Consider the following 15664-nt stretch of genomic DNA (forward strand, 5'->3'; position numbering starts at 1 on the left):
CTGTAATAATTCGTGTAAAGCTTGTTTGGACAAATGAAAAATAAATATGTATGACTGAAAAATATCTTAATTATTTTGCTATCTAGTAATAATTTGATTTTATCTTTGTAGATTTATAGTTTTAAGTTTAGTAATAAATTTGTGAACCAGATACATACAATCTTTCAGAGTATTATTTAGTAAGTCATTTGTTTTTTTTTCGTAAATATACAAATTTAAAAAAAAAATTATATATATTTTTAGTGATGTTCTTTATAAAAATTATGTAAAATACTCAAATTATAATTAATTATCATTTGCTGAACATTTACTTCAAGTACTTCAATGCCAAGTATGTAATTATCAATATTGTCCATGCATTTACCTGATTGTACCTCATTGTAAATAATAATATTGTAATAAAAATAATTTCGTACAGTGTTAGTTTTTTTTCTTTCACATTTATTTAAAAGTATCGCAAAAATACCTGATTAATTAAAGTTGTAATAAAAATAAAAATAAACCAAAAAAATAGGCGTTGCAGCATAAAAAAGGAATATTAATCCTGTTATTTTTACAAATTGGAAATTAAAGCATCCAATAGAGAAAATAGAGAAAGAGAAAAAGAGAATAAGAGCCATTTCACAAAAATCGGTAATAATCCGCGAAATTGTAATATTTTGACGTCGTTAATCTCAGTATTGGATGCAATAATGTAATTTATATTTTTTAAATAGAATAGAGCAACCTTTGTTGTAGTAAGATAATAGATCAGAATTATGATTTATATTGTTTGTACAAATTTATTAACCTTTTCATCAGCCGCCTCCCTAGGTAAACGGTCGCAATGTATAATTTGAAGTCCTATTTTTCTATAACCCCCTACCTTAAAACTGTATAAAAAATGAAATATGTTTTTGTTGATAGATAATACATTTTTTTTCCATTTGAATCTCCGTTAATCCGTACTAAAATTTTAAATTTACCAATATTTTTCAAATAAGTACAATTTTAAAAGCGATATTTTTCTTAGAAAACAAAGGAATTTTAAGGAAGTATCTATACCAAAGTAAACTTGCATCATTTAGGAACATAAAAAAAGATTAATATATTTAATTGTTTTAATACCTTTTGTATTAAAAATAAAAAGATAGTATATCGTCGGTCCAGTGGTCAAGTAACCAATCTGCAAAAACCACTTTTTTTCAGGAGAGCAAAAAGAAGATTAAAATTGGTCTTGTAAATCAGAATCTTTACGTATCTTTCTGAAATTTTAGATTTAGTATTAAAAAATAAATGTCTTGATGTTTGTGTTATAAGAAATACCCGTTTCTTATTATTAATGTAAATAAAGCGAATTGGTGACTTTAGCATGGTCACTTTTGATTTGAATAACCTGTCCTTAGTTTTTAAAGTAGCCTATGTGGTAATTAGCCTATTTTACCATGGATAATATTTACTATAGAAAATGAGCTGAATGATGGTAAGTAGCCAAACTGCACTACAACAGTAACAATATTCATAATTTTTGCGGGAAATTGTAGATATTTAGATTAGGCATTTTAGGAAAGTGAATGTTTATTGTGTGACTAGAAAATAAAATATAAATATATGTTGAAAAAATATTTATTCGCTCATTTTAAAATGAAATTGAAAAAAGATGAAAAATTAATTGTTTTTTGATATATTTTATTGAAAAACGTGTGGTCTGGGTGTTTGTGCAGTCTTTGTGGGTCTCGCCACCGTGCCTCGGAGAGCACGTTAAGCCGTCGGTCCCGGTTGTTATCATGCACACCTGATAGCGATCGTTACTCATAGTAGGGAATATATCCGCCAACATTTAACCAAAAATTAAGCTCTGATCCTTTTCCTGCATGGGGAAAGATGGAAAAAGCCTATGCCTAGTAGTGGGAATATTACAGGCTGAAGCGATTGAAAAACGTAATGAAAAATTATACAAAATAACATAAATTGTATTCTGAATAATCTTATAACTGAAACAGGGTTATTCACTGTCCTCTGCAGCATTAGGCTCTGGAAGAGCGTCTCTTGAAGTTTTCGAATAAGGAAGATTAGCATAAAAGCTATGGTACCTTCGGTATTTATAAATCCGTACATAAATTCATGAGATCTTGTTTCTTTTTTGAAGATATTTTAAATCGTTCTGAATACGCAGGAACCAGATAGGAAATCACTTTACCTCTTCTTTTTTCAAATTCATTTCTTTAAAGGATTCATTTTTATCGAAACTTGTTTTCATAAAAATCGTATCAGGCACTTCTTTTCTATATTGCAGCCAAACGGCATCATTTAAGAACTTGAAGGTTTGCTATGGAATTGGTTTGTCATTCCAAAATCCTTAAAATCGTCGTGCTGTACCTAATGACGTTACGGAAAAGGTTGCGGCTTAATTCTAGTTAGCCAAACTATCTGAGTCCAACCATCTGGAGTATACACTATACACACACGTACTTATATTTTTTGATTTTTTTTCAATTTTGGAGTGAATGAACTGCCATTAATCTATACATCTATACATATATATAAAAGCGAAAGGTCACTCATTCATCACGAAGTCACCGAAACTATAACAGCTACAAACTTGAAATTCGGCAGGAAGGCTCATTATAGAGGGCAGACATCCGCTAAAAACGAATTTATGAAATTCGATCCCTAAGGGGGTAAAGCGGGGGTTGGAAGTTTGTATGAAAGTCCTATGTTTTTGAAGTAAGAGACTTGAATGAAGAGAATTGAATTTAAAAGGTATGCTCTATAGATGATGAGAAGATGTCCAAATAATGTATCTTTAGAAATCAACTCTCTTTTGGAGTTAAAACGGGGGATGGTAGGTTGACTTACTCATTACGAAACCTCCGAAACTATAACAGCTAAAAATTTGGCAGGTAGGTTCCTTATAGGGCGTAGACATTCGCTAAGAGCTGATTTTACGAAAATCGACCCCTAAGGGGATAAAACGGGGGTCGGAAGTTTGTATGAAAGTCTTATGTTTTTGAAGTAAGAGACTTGAAATTTAAAATATATGCTCTATAGATGGTGAAGAGGTGTCCAAATAATGCATCGTAATCTATATATATAAATATAAGAGAAAGGTCACCAACTCACTCATCACGAGAACTGAAAAACCACTGGATGGTTTATCCATCCAGGTTGGACAAAGACAAAATTTGGCAGGGAGGTAGATTATAGTTAGCAGACATCCGCTATGAACTGATTTTACGATATTCCACTGCTGAGGGGGTTTATTGGGGTTGATAGTTTGTATGAAACATATACAGCCTGAAAATAAAACTAAAAATGTGGTATATAGAGAGGTTTTATAAAAATAACTATTAAATTATACTAAATTGTGCCTTTTAAAAAGTTAGTTAGATAAGCATTTTAAGTGACTGAAATAAAAAAAAAAATAATTTGCGTTAAACATCTTGATAGTAATGCATAGCTTCATAACCACGCGGACGTAGTCGCGGGCAACAGTTAGTGTATTATAAAACAAAGTCCCCAAAAGTGTATGTGATCGATTCGCTCAAAATCTACTGAACAGATTTTCATGCGGTTTCACCATTGGAGAGAGGGCTCCAACATTGGCAAGAGGAAGGGTTAAAGAACGGCTAAGCCGATTTTGATGAGAGTTTCACTGGAAGTTTGCCGGGAAAACGTTGTGACACTAATTTTAACGCGGGTGAAGCCGCGGGCACAGCTAGTAATATTATATATCTTATTTTTCATAAGGAAGTCTCCAAATGTGATGGGGTGCAAAATCACTCCATCGTTATCACCTTTTGTAATTTTTTTGAACATGAACTAAATATGAAGATACGACATTTTCACTATAAATATTACTGCCTATGGGATTTTTAGAGACAGTGTTATCAGGTTGGAGCTGTGATTGTGGTACCGAAACGGGGAAATCTTTATTATTTTCATTTTTATTAGTTTCATCTGATTTCTCAGATTTCGAACAATGACAACAATCTTTTTGGTTACCCGCGTTTCTTCTAATATTCTTATTACAATGTTTGCAAATTTTATGAAGACGAGATCTCTTAAGTGGCTTTTTAGTCATAGCGTGGTCAGTTTCCATACTCGAGTCATCGTAATCTATAGTAATGAAATGGGCTTGGTTGCGGAATACATTGTGAATTAAAATTATTCCCGCCACCCGGGTCCGGAAGTTCGTTCATTCTATAAAGTAAATATTTACATACACTTACCAAAAATATAAGAAAAACAAACTAAATACAAAACTAAATAACAAAATATATACACTTTACACCTGTTCTGAACTATATTTAAAGTAGTTTTAATAGTAGCAAGAAAAAACAACCGCGCGCGTTCAAGTTTCTCGCTCATCCCCAAAAAAATTACAATCATTATTAGGCAGTTTAGCTTAGAGTCATGATCAAAAATTCAAAATAAAAGTTTTATAAACATAACCTTACGGTCTTATACACCTGGAAGGCTGGAACTACTACTCTCTCAATGTCTTAACCTCCGTTGCAAGACCTGTATATAAGACCGTGCATATTGCATAACCTCAGACCTCAATTTTGACAGCTCAGTATCACATGTTTATATTCGTTCAACTGTTGTGGTTGTGTATTATCACATGTTAAATTAAAAACATCTATTAATTGATTTTTATTTATTAATTTGTGAAATAAAATTTATCAAGCATGGCGGAACAAGTCAACCAACGTATCGAGGGCATGATAAATGAGTTAGAACAGATGCGGCGAACAAATTTATACGATGATGAAGAAATAAAGTTAGTAGACTGTTATTTCATTAAACTTTATTAAAAAAATTGGTTTTTTTAATTCCAAATAGCTTGTTACAACTTGTACTATTACTTATTAGCAATTTTTATATTTTATTTATAACAATTATTAAATTTACAACATTTTGTACATTATATGTGTAATAAAATTACACATATAATGTACAAAACGTGTGTTTTTAAATTTGTATATTTTTAGGGAAATTTCACGTAAACGGAAAGAGTTTGAATATAGAATACAAAGGAGAATTAAAGAGAAAGATGACTTTGTACAATACATAGCATTTGAACTTGCTTTACTTGAAGATATTTCTTTAAGAAGGAAACAAGCTAAACTTACAGAAAAGAAAAGAGACATCGAGTTTTCAATAACAAAGAGGTTAAATAAAGTGTTCAAACAATTTATATTTAGGTATCAGAATGATGTTGCTATATACTTTGAGTATATAAAGTTTTGTCAGAGTGTGGGGTTTGATCATGCTATTTCTGCCATCATAGGTCAGATGCTACAGGTAAGTTTTTATGTATACATATGCTACAGGCATGTTTTTTGGAACGAAGTTTAACATATATTTTTTAAATTGTGTTGCTTCTATACTCTCCAAAGGAACTTCGTTCCTACCTGGTGTCCCATGACACCACATAATCTTTTTTTTATATATACACTAGCGGTCACCCAGAACTTATTTGCACATAATTTTTAAATATATTTGAAAAAGCTAACTACCTAATGGTTGATTTCTAAAGACACATTATTAGTAAACCTCCACACCATCAGCTTCTATGTTCAGCAGTGATATATTACAGGCTGAATCATAATACCATAGACAAAATTTAATGAAAATAATTATGTTTGCTAGCAAATGAAAAAACCGACTTTAATTACATCGACAAGTAATACAACGTTAGTAGACAAAAAAAAAATATAATATTCATGGTTAGACCCGAAAGAGTAAAAAAGTGTTACTATTTCTGTGTTAAAAGAGTAAGAAAAATATATTTACTATCGCTTTGCTTCAGCCTGTAATATCCCACTACTGGGCATAGGTCTCTTTCCTCATGTAGGAGAAGGATCAGAGCTTAATCCACCATGTTGCTCCAATGTGGTTTGGCGGATATATTCCCTACTATAAGTAACGATCGCTATCATGTGTACATGATAACAACCGGGACCGACGGTTTAACGTGCTCTCCGAGGCACGGGTTAATAGATGAAAAAAAAAAAATTAACAAATGCGCTAGTGTCATATAAATAGATAAAAATATATTTAATTAGAATACCATTATATATCTGCATATTTACTTTCTAAAAAAACATGTTTTTCAATAGATTCATGGTGATAAACCTAAGATGTGGCAAATGGCCAGCAAATGGGAGAGCAAGGAACAGAATAACTTTGAAAATGCTAGGAATTTTCTTCTCAAAGGAATACACAGACATCCTGAATCTGAAATACTTTACTTAGACTTGTTTGATATTGAGCTTATGATTGCTTTTAAAGCAGAAGCCGAGGAAGACAGAGTAAGTGAAAGACGGTAAAATTGTTTAATTATTTATCTTCTTTTCAGTTATTTTTTTTTTTTATACAATCGTAACATACAATTTTGTAAAATGTTTACTCTATACTTAGTTTTTTAAACAGATAGATTAAAAAAATAACATATGTAGAGTAAACATTTCTGTATTAAAAAAGTCTTTCTATATTACATTTAAAAAAATTAGCTCACAAATAATTCAATTTCTAACATGTCATGTTCCAAATTGAACAATTTGTCGATTGTGAAATCAAACCAGGCTTAAATGTAAGAATTTTATCATCTTAACGTTTATTGTATACATACATAACTTTGTTTTGCTAAAGACTTTATGAAGTTAAGAGTATCACCTTTCAGATAAAATTAAAAAAAAATTATATTAATTAACGCATAATACCTATAATGACTAATTGTATAAATATATATATTTTAAGGAGAAATATCTTAAAAGAGCAGATATTGTGTGGAGAAATGGGTCAAATAAAATATTGGATGTAGGATTTCTATTTAAATTATGCGATTTAGCGCTGAAATATGAGATTGCAAAAGAAATTACAAATTCTATAAAGAAAGAAATTTGGGAAAGAAGATCAGTAAAAGATGTGTGGTCTTACATAGGTGTGAAAGAATTGGAGGTATGTGATTATTTATTAAATTTGTTATTTCAATACTTAAAAATTTTGAAACTTATATTTTTATTTATTTTTAGGGCTGTCACTGGTCAGAAATTAATGAGTATGTTGATGTAGATTCAAAATATCCTGATGAAATCAATAATTACATAGCTGTATATGAAGAGGCTTTGCAACAGGTATGTGTTATAAATGTAAATAAAAAAACACACAATGTACAATAAAATCCTAGTAAACAAAAATACCATCCGACCGTAACCAAAAACCAGTTTTTGTCCGACTTTTTTTTTTATGTCACTAGGTCGGCAATCAAGCTTACGGCTCACCTGATGGTAATAGTGCTGTAGATTTATCATTCTGCTCTGCATCCCTTTCTTCCCTATCCTCGTGGACCATTCTCCCTCATTCTTTTGGCAGCGATCATTTCCCAATTGTTATATCACTATCATTCTCTTCTAGACCTACTGTTATCCCTATTCCCCCTAGATTGAAATTTAATGTGGCCAAAGCAGATTGGTCACAATTTGCAGCTGTTACAGATAATGAAGTCAGTCATATCCCTCCTGTCCAATCAAATAACGTCCACCTAGTATATAATTATTTTAAAAATGCACTCTTGCAAAGTGCTGAAAAGGTAATTCCTTTAAAAGGCTCTGGCACTTTTAAAAGGACATCCCCTCCTTGGTGGGATGCTGATTGTTCAAATGCATGTAAGCGTCGCAAAGATGCAGAGCGACAATACTCTCTTTCCATGAGTCTAGATAATTATTTAAATTATAAAAGAGTGGCAGCTGAAGTGAATAGACTACTCTCTGAAAAGAAAAAGAGTGGCTGGTACCACTTTTGCGAAACTTTATCCCCTGCCTCTCACCCTTCTATTGTTTGGAAAAACATTAGGAGATATAGAGGAACACTTTCTGCTAGTGATAACCATCAGTCCAATGACACATCTACTTGGATCAATGCCTTCTCGCAAAAGTTGGCGCCTCCATCGGTCCCTTCATTGGAAGAGTGTACAACATACATAACCTCAAATCATATCCCATCAAATCAATTCGATGCCCCCTATTCTATGGAGGAATTTCAACTGGTTTTGCAGTCCTTAACAGACTCCTCTCCTGGTGAGGATGGTATTCCTTATTCTTTTATTGTCAAGAGTGGTCCAGCTACTCAGAAGCTTTGCCTAGATATCTTAAATTATATATATCAATCGGAAGTTCCTCCAAATGAATGGCGAAGACAAATAGTTTTGCCTATCTTGAAACCGGGAAAACTTAGTACAGACCCATATGGCTATAGACCAATAGCATTATCGTCCACTATCGCTAAGATCCTTGAACACCTTATTAAAAACCGATTGGAATGGATCATGGAAAGTGGAGGAGTCCTTTCCAAAACTCAATTCGGTTTTCGAAAAGGCTTTAGTACTATGGACAGCCTTGGGATCTTCATGACAGACTTACGCATTGCATTCTCTAAAAAAGAAACAGTTGTGGGAGTATTTCTTGATGTGGTATCTGCATATGATAACGTTCTTCTTCCGGTGCTCAGGCAGAAAATGCTAAATCTGAGTATCCCTGTGAGGATGACAAATTTTATCTACAACTATTTTTCTTCCCGCTCTATTATTATATCTACAAGACATTCTTCTTTCCCTCCAAGAATGGTGTGGAAAGGACTCCCTCAAGGCTCTGTTTTGAGTCCTCTCCTTTATAGTATATATACTCACGACTTAGACCTCTCAGTTAATTGTTTTTGCAATGTCCTTCAATATGCAGATGACCTATCACTATATATTTCTTCCAAAGACATAAATGAATGCACTACTCGACTTAACTCTGCCATTGCCTATTTGAATGATTGGTTAGGTAATCATGGGCTGTCTATATCTATTGACAAAAGTACTGTAGTGGTTTTCTCTCGTTCCAGACTTGTTCCTGACATTAATATAACTAGTAACCAACAAGTTTTCCCGGTTAAAGATAGTGTAAGATTCCTGGGTGTTTATCTGGACTCAAAGATGACCGGTATACATCACATTAATCACATAAACCAGAAATGTGAAAAGAACATTAATATGTTACGGTCCCTCTCAGGAGTATGGTGGGGCTCCCATCCTTATTCCCAGAAGTTACTTTATAATTCCCTTGTCCGTAGTCATTTAGACTATGGATCTTTTCTCTTAGAACCCTGTAATAAATTATCTTTAAAGTCATTAGACAAGATCCAGTCCAAATCACTAAGAATCATTATAGGCGCCATGCGATCCTCCCCGGTTAATGCTCTCCAAGTCGAATGTGTTGACCCTCCTCTTCATCTTCGAAGACAATACCTATCTGATAGATTCCTTTTTAAAGTCTTTCAATCCCACTATCACCCACTTATTAGTAAACTCCATACTCTTTCCCAACTCTTCTCTTCCTCTAATTATTGGTTGCACAAAGATCCCCCATGCCTCTTAATTAGTTACCAAAAACTGACTAGTCTCCCTTGCCCTATATATCAATGCCGACTTAATCCCCTTTTTGATACTCCTTTTGAATCTCTTATATTCCCACCTCACATTATCCTTAACTTTTCTATTGAAAAAGGCTCACCTATTGCTAACATTCAATTTAATCAAATAATAAACGAACAGTTTAAGGACTGGATACTTATTTTTACGGATGCATCAAAATTTTCTGTTCATAGCTGTGTTGGTGTGTCCGTCTGGATCCCTAAAGTAAATGTGATTTTAAACTTCAAATTACCTGCCATGTCTTCAGTTTTTACAGGGGAATCAATAGCTATTTTAGAAGCACTTTCTTTTATAGAATCACATCATTTAGATAAGTCCATTATACTGTCAGACTCCAGAAGTGTTCTTAAAGCTATTGTGTCAAACCCATTTCGGTCAAAGAACAAATTTCCTTACATCCTGAAAATAAGACAGTTACTTTTTAAATGCCACTCACAGAACATTCGGGTTGTGCTTGCATGGATTCCTGGACATAGTGGGATTTTAGGTAATGAAAGTGCAGATGCTTTTGCTAAAGAAGCCACAATATCTGGTATCCTTAGTCAATTTAGAGTACATTGCCAGGATCTCATCCCATTTGCAAAGTCTCACATGATGACTAAATGGAATAACCTTTGGTCTCAGTCAAGCAGATCCTGTGGCAGATATTATGCTGAAATTCAAGACTCCATCCCTCCAAGACCTTGGTTTTTCCAATACCGTCAAGCTTGCAAATTTGTCTGTTCAACAATATGTCGCCTTAGACTTGGACACTCATGTACTCCCGTATTTCTTGCAAAGATCAGGATCAGGGACAACTCTCTTTGTGAATGTGGGATCGACGAAGGTACCCCAGAGCATATCTTTTTCTGTTGCCCAAAGAATTATTCTTCTCTCTATGACTTACTTCCTCCATCTATTCCCCGTCCTTGTAATTTCAAATCTATTTTATCGTATGTACATACCTCTTTTATTGATATTTTATGTTCGTATATATCAACTAACAACATTAAATTGTAATGTGATGTCTATCTAATAAATTAACAATTTGTGTTTGTGTTTGTTCTAGGTAATTCAACAGTGAAAGTCTGCCACTTTAATACCGTATAAATATTTAACACTTGTACTCTCATGACACCAATATTCTTAGCAGAGCATTTACCCTAAACATAAAATCATAGACTCACTCTGACATTGGCAAATCCTCACGGAAGCCATTATACAAGAAGAAGAAGAAGAAGAAGAATTATAGACACCTGCAATACCAGAAGCATCGCAAACGCGTTGCCGACCCAATCCCCAATCCCCCCAGGAGCTCTGGTCACCTTACTCACCAACAGGAACACAATACTGCTTGAAAACAGTATTATTTTGCTGTGATCTTCTGTAAGGTCGAGGTACTACCCCAGTCAGGCTGCTCCGTATTTTGAGCAGGAAATTCCTGCCGTGCCCTACCTCAGTTGAACTTATTATTATTATCTTAATATATTCAAAAGTTCTAATATTGAATATAGTTGAAGTTAAATTTCCTTTTTTATTGCATGAGATACTCTGTTAGTATTAGGGTTAGTTTCAGGTTATTAAAAACTAATCAATTTTATGACAGTTGTTTGATAATAATGCACATACATAAATTTTAGTGATTAATTCTTATTTAATTGGATTATTCTTTGACTTACATTGAAAAACATTAGAGAACTATAATAATTATAAATTATTATTACTAAGTTTCCAGATGAAAAACTTTGTACAAAATACATTCACGGTGCACTTAGTTTAAGAGAAGGACTTTGTACAGATTTACAAAAAGTTGCCATTGTTAAAAGAGCATGGTACTACGGTCATGAAAATGGATTACTGTCAAAAGAAATGTATACGTTTGGTATTCAAATGTTAAAACTTGAAGATGAAATATCAAAGGACGAATACACTGAGGTACATATATAAATATTTCTGTGCTTTATAACTTATCTATGATTTCAGTTTTAAGTGTTACATGCCATCATTTGTTCTAGATTGATTTGAATTTATTGATTAGAGCTGCATAATTTCATAAAAAATAAATTATTATCACAAATAAAATAGTTAAATTATTTTAAGCAAATTATTATAATGATATATTTTATTTTGTAATAATTGATGTTGCTAATTTATAGATTCTCGATGAGGCGATGGCAAAGAATTCACACTGCAGACTTTTATGGCAAGAAAAGCTATTGCTTAATAAATCTGATGAAAATAAGATGTTATCTATACTCAAAGATGCTGCGAAGCAACTAAAGTCTGAAGATCTAACAGAAGTTTGGAACTTTATTCTTGATAATGTTGAGTCTAATATTGTGGTAAGTTTAAGGGTATAATAATTTTGCAAACAGAGTAAGATATGTTGTTTTATTTTTGAAATAATATAATAATATAATTATTCTTTCAGTTAAAAAATTGTTTCACCAAATTCCAAGCATGTGATCATGCAGCACTTATGTCATTAAAGCCCAAACTTTTACAAAAGATATATGAGCACAACGGTTTGAAAGCTGCAAGACAAGCGTATGAAGATTTTATCAGAACTCCGCCCACACAAGCTAATGTGCATAAGATTATGATAGAGATAGAGATGTCTCAAGCTAAACCAACACTCAAATGTATCAGGAAATGTTATGAGGCCTTCGTCCAACATCACGGTAAAAATAACATTCAAGTTTGGATGGATTATATAAAATTCGAACAGGAGAATGGTGGTGCTCAAGCTGTTCCCGCTATTCATAGGAGAGCTATAGCAATGTTGGAAAAGAAATTAGTCGATGAATTTATCAAAGCTCAAGCCTTATCAAAAATAAAATAATTAATATACTACTTGTTTTATTATCATGATGTAATAAATAAATAATACTACTAGTGTCAAACAAAATATATTTATTAAATATAACCACACCTGTTCTCAACAATCTAGCAAAACGAATCCACATGATACACCATTTATACTAAATTATTTACAGTAATCATTTTACACATTTAGTCTCTACAGAAGGTTAAAAATCTCTACTTTGGTGAATGTGGAATAACACTTAGCAAATAAACGCAAATGGATAAATGCAATAGTACATTAAGGATGAGGTTTTATTGCATAGCTGCAATTGGAGCTATATAGTACCTAAAGATAAGTGATGAGCCACGTTTATGTTGCTTGTTCCTAAGAAGGTCTCTCCAGCAGGATTGCCAAGAGGGATAGACGGGCATCAGGGGAGGGTTGCCCGCTTTAAGGCTGCTACCAGCAACAGCCATGCAGGTGGACACAACCACAAGTGGATAGGTTACAGTACTTGTAACAAATGTGAGCAATGGTACAGTGTAGTACCGTAAATCTTTCGTTTTCACCAAATATTTGTTCACATAGTAAGCCAAAATACCTGTTACCGCCACACATGTTAAATCTCCCAACAGTTTAGGAATAATACCATGCAAAAAGCCAAGTATACCGTCGTCCCGGTAAATGGCTGCAATGGTGCCAAATAAAGAACAGTAGTCTTCCTCTTTACCAATAAACGATGCCATCATTCTAACAGAAACGACATGGAAAGGATAAGATACTATCACTGACGCAGTGTGCATGACCATATCTCGACGACAGAGCTTGTAATAATCTTCGATTTTTGGTTCCTCGTCAGTGACGATGTTAGGAGGGTCATTGATTTCGGGCAGGTCGATGCCGCAGGCATAGATTACCTTTGAAGTAAGCTGGCTGGACGCGATGAGACCGAGTACTTTAGCAGATAAACCTCTGTAGCATCCAAAGAATCCATCCGACTTCTTGATGTATTTTATGTATTGAAAGACGTTAGGTAATATCATAGCAGGGCGACCGAACAAAGTTGTAGATCGCCGCGGCGCTAGAGGCTCGTATCCCAGTTGAATAAGTACTTTTGCATATTCTATGGGGTGGCATATTGTTGTGACTAGCAATTGTGAAGGCAATGCGGCTATTTTTTCCTTTTCAATTTCGTCCATATTATAAAAATTACGATAAGCCTATTTCCGAAATCAAATACTGACAAATGAATGATCCATAAACAAATACAGAGTCAACATTGTACCGATTAACAGTGTTGCAAAAGTGTAAAATAAAAAATCGGTATATTTGGCTCCGAAAAATCGGTAGAAATCGGTAGATTTTTACTCGGAGTAAAACAAAAGTATTTTAAGTCAATAATGCGTTCATTTATTTAAATTTGTTCCGTTAAATTAAATCAAATTCTTTATTTGCATTAATATAGTTAATACATAAGGTGTTATTAGTTACAATGTCTCATATAATCTACCTAAGACGGCGTGCAAATCTTTCTTCCATTTATAATTATAATTATTTTACATTACAGAAAAAGAAAGTACTTAAAAGCAATACGTTTTATCACTAAGAAACATTAATTATAGAAGTAGTCCATACAAGCATCATAAATACAAACAAATCAAAGATAATAATTGCATAATTTCATTCTTCGCAGCAACTGCTAAATTGCTAATAATGAAACAGATTATTACTATTCCCGACTTCCCGTGGGTGCGATAGAATAGCACGTTGCCGCGAAAGAAGTATGAATTAGCGATGAATTCGCTTAACACTGCAAAAAATTTCGCAACTACATTTAATTTGTTAAATGCGAATTGAATCTTCCCATGTCAATAATGAATCCGAATACTAATTCTAATCCATCGATATCCAAAAATAATCCATCACTAGTCCTATACCTAATTCAAGAAACAAACCCGAAGAAAGTCATTTTCAGGGATTTTCCCTTGTGTACTCACCAGACAATAATAAACTCTATTATATGACGTGTGAGTACAATTTGTTTTAACACACAGCGGATTTGAATGGTCATATTCGACGTGGTGGGAAGAATTTCGGGAAGTCCCCGTGCATTGATTTTGTGCTACCGTTTTCTTTTAGTGTTACCGTATTAAGAATATTGTTTTACCTTTTTTTTAGAAAATTATTTTACATTAGTTGAAATTTCAAAAATTCGGTAGATAGCACTGCTAAATCGGTATATCGGTAGACAAGGGCAAAAATCGGTAGATCTACTGATAAATCGGTAGCTTTTGCAACGCTGCCGATTAAACACAACATAGATAAGATACGACTTCTAAACAGTTACAGATAAATATAATTAGATACACCTACCCCACCCAGCCTGATAAATAATGATATTTGTAATAAAAAAAAAATCGATAGATTTCAATAGCTCAATTTAACGACGTTCAAACTATATATATTTTTATTAACAACGGTTTAGAAGAAGCGGGAATTCGAATTATAGGATACTTACAAGATTTTCTACTCGTACTACATAAATGGTTTGTTTGTAAGGCATTACTTTTTATTAATGTTATTTGTAGTTAGTGTTGTTAGACATACCTTAGAGAGATTACAAGAAAAGTTACTAAATTACTTGCTGCCAGGCAGAGGCGGCTCGTGACATTTTTTAATGGGGGTTTACAAATAAATTAATGAAAAATTAGAGCTTACCATTTATTTTACTAAAACAGTAATTGTACAGAAAATCCATTCCGTCCTGCTCCAAACAGGGATAACAAAATAATTTATTGCTTTCTTCACATCCACACAACCAAAGAGTTTTGAAATATTGTTCAGATTTGAAAACACGCGTTAAAGATTTAGGTTTCGTACTACATTTTTGAGTAAGTATAATTTCAGTTCGAGGCGTATTTCGATTTTTTACACTGTATATTAAAAGATACACTATATTGTTCCACTTTTAACACACAATGTCGCGCACAAACTATTTTTGGAGTTTATTCTTTAAGAATCGATTTTCATATAAAGCCCCCGGTATGAAAAAAATATGAGGAGTAAAATCTAATGAACAAATCCCTGCTGAAAATTCCAAATGAAAAACGATGATTTGTATAAGTTATTGTAAACTATTGTGTGTTTGAAACAGGTATTCCAAAAAAAATTATGGTTGCTTTTTGCAATGATTAAGGTATTTAATTTAAAAATTAGATGTTACACATATACAAAATACTTAGTAAAGTAAAAATGAAAGTAACTACTTAAAACATCAAGATTAATAGCATTATCGCCTTATTAGGTCGAAAATTTCTGAAAATTCTCATATTTTATTTGCATAAAAAAGCTTTACTATCTGCGACAATGCTAATGATTGTTTTATAATCCGTAGCACAGGTGAAAAATAAAAATAA

General features: G+C 32.9%; 2 protein-coding genes across 2 annotated transcripts; one reads left to right on the forward strand and one right to left on the reverse strand.

Moving 5' to 3' along the window:
- The first annotated feature begins 4542 nt into the window (after positions 1 to 4542).
- On the forward strand, positions 4543 to 12292 carry LOC123659535 (U3 small nucleolar RNA-associated protein 6 homolog). Its single transcript, XM_045594746.1, has 8 exons — positions 4543 to 4765; positions 4977 to 5289; positions 6108 to 6299; positions 6748 to 6948; positions 7023 to 7124; positions 11171 to 11377; positions 11599 to 11784; positions 11874 to 12292. Exons 1-8 carry the CDS (start codon positions 4674 to 4676, stop codon positions 12282 to 12284), a joined length of 1704 nt encoding a protein of 567 aa, XP_045450702.1. The 5' UTR covers positions 4543 to 4673; the 3' UTR covers positions 12285 to 12292.
- A 46-nt stretch (positions 12293 to 12338) lies between these two features.
- LOC123659534 (mitochondrial carrier homolog 2-like) lies at positions 12339 to 13497 on the reverse strand. Its single transcript, XM_045594745.1, has one exon. The coding sequence runs from the start codon at positions 13445 to 13447 to the stop codon at positions 12560 to 12562; it is 888 nt and encodes a 295-aa protein (XP_045450701.1). The 5' UTR covers positions 13448 to 13497; the 3' UTR covers positions 12339 to 12559.
- Positions 13498 to 15664: the final 2167 nt, after the last annotated feature.

Source organism: Melitaea cinxia, chromosome 14 (genome assembly GCF_905220565.1).
Source record: "Melitaea cinxia chromosome 14, ilMelCinx1.1, whole genome shotgun sequence".
Lineage (NCBI taxonomy): Eukaryota > Metazoa > Arthropoda > Insecta > Lepidoptera > Nymphalidae > Melitaea > Melitaea cinxia.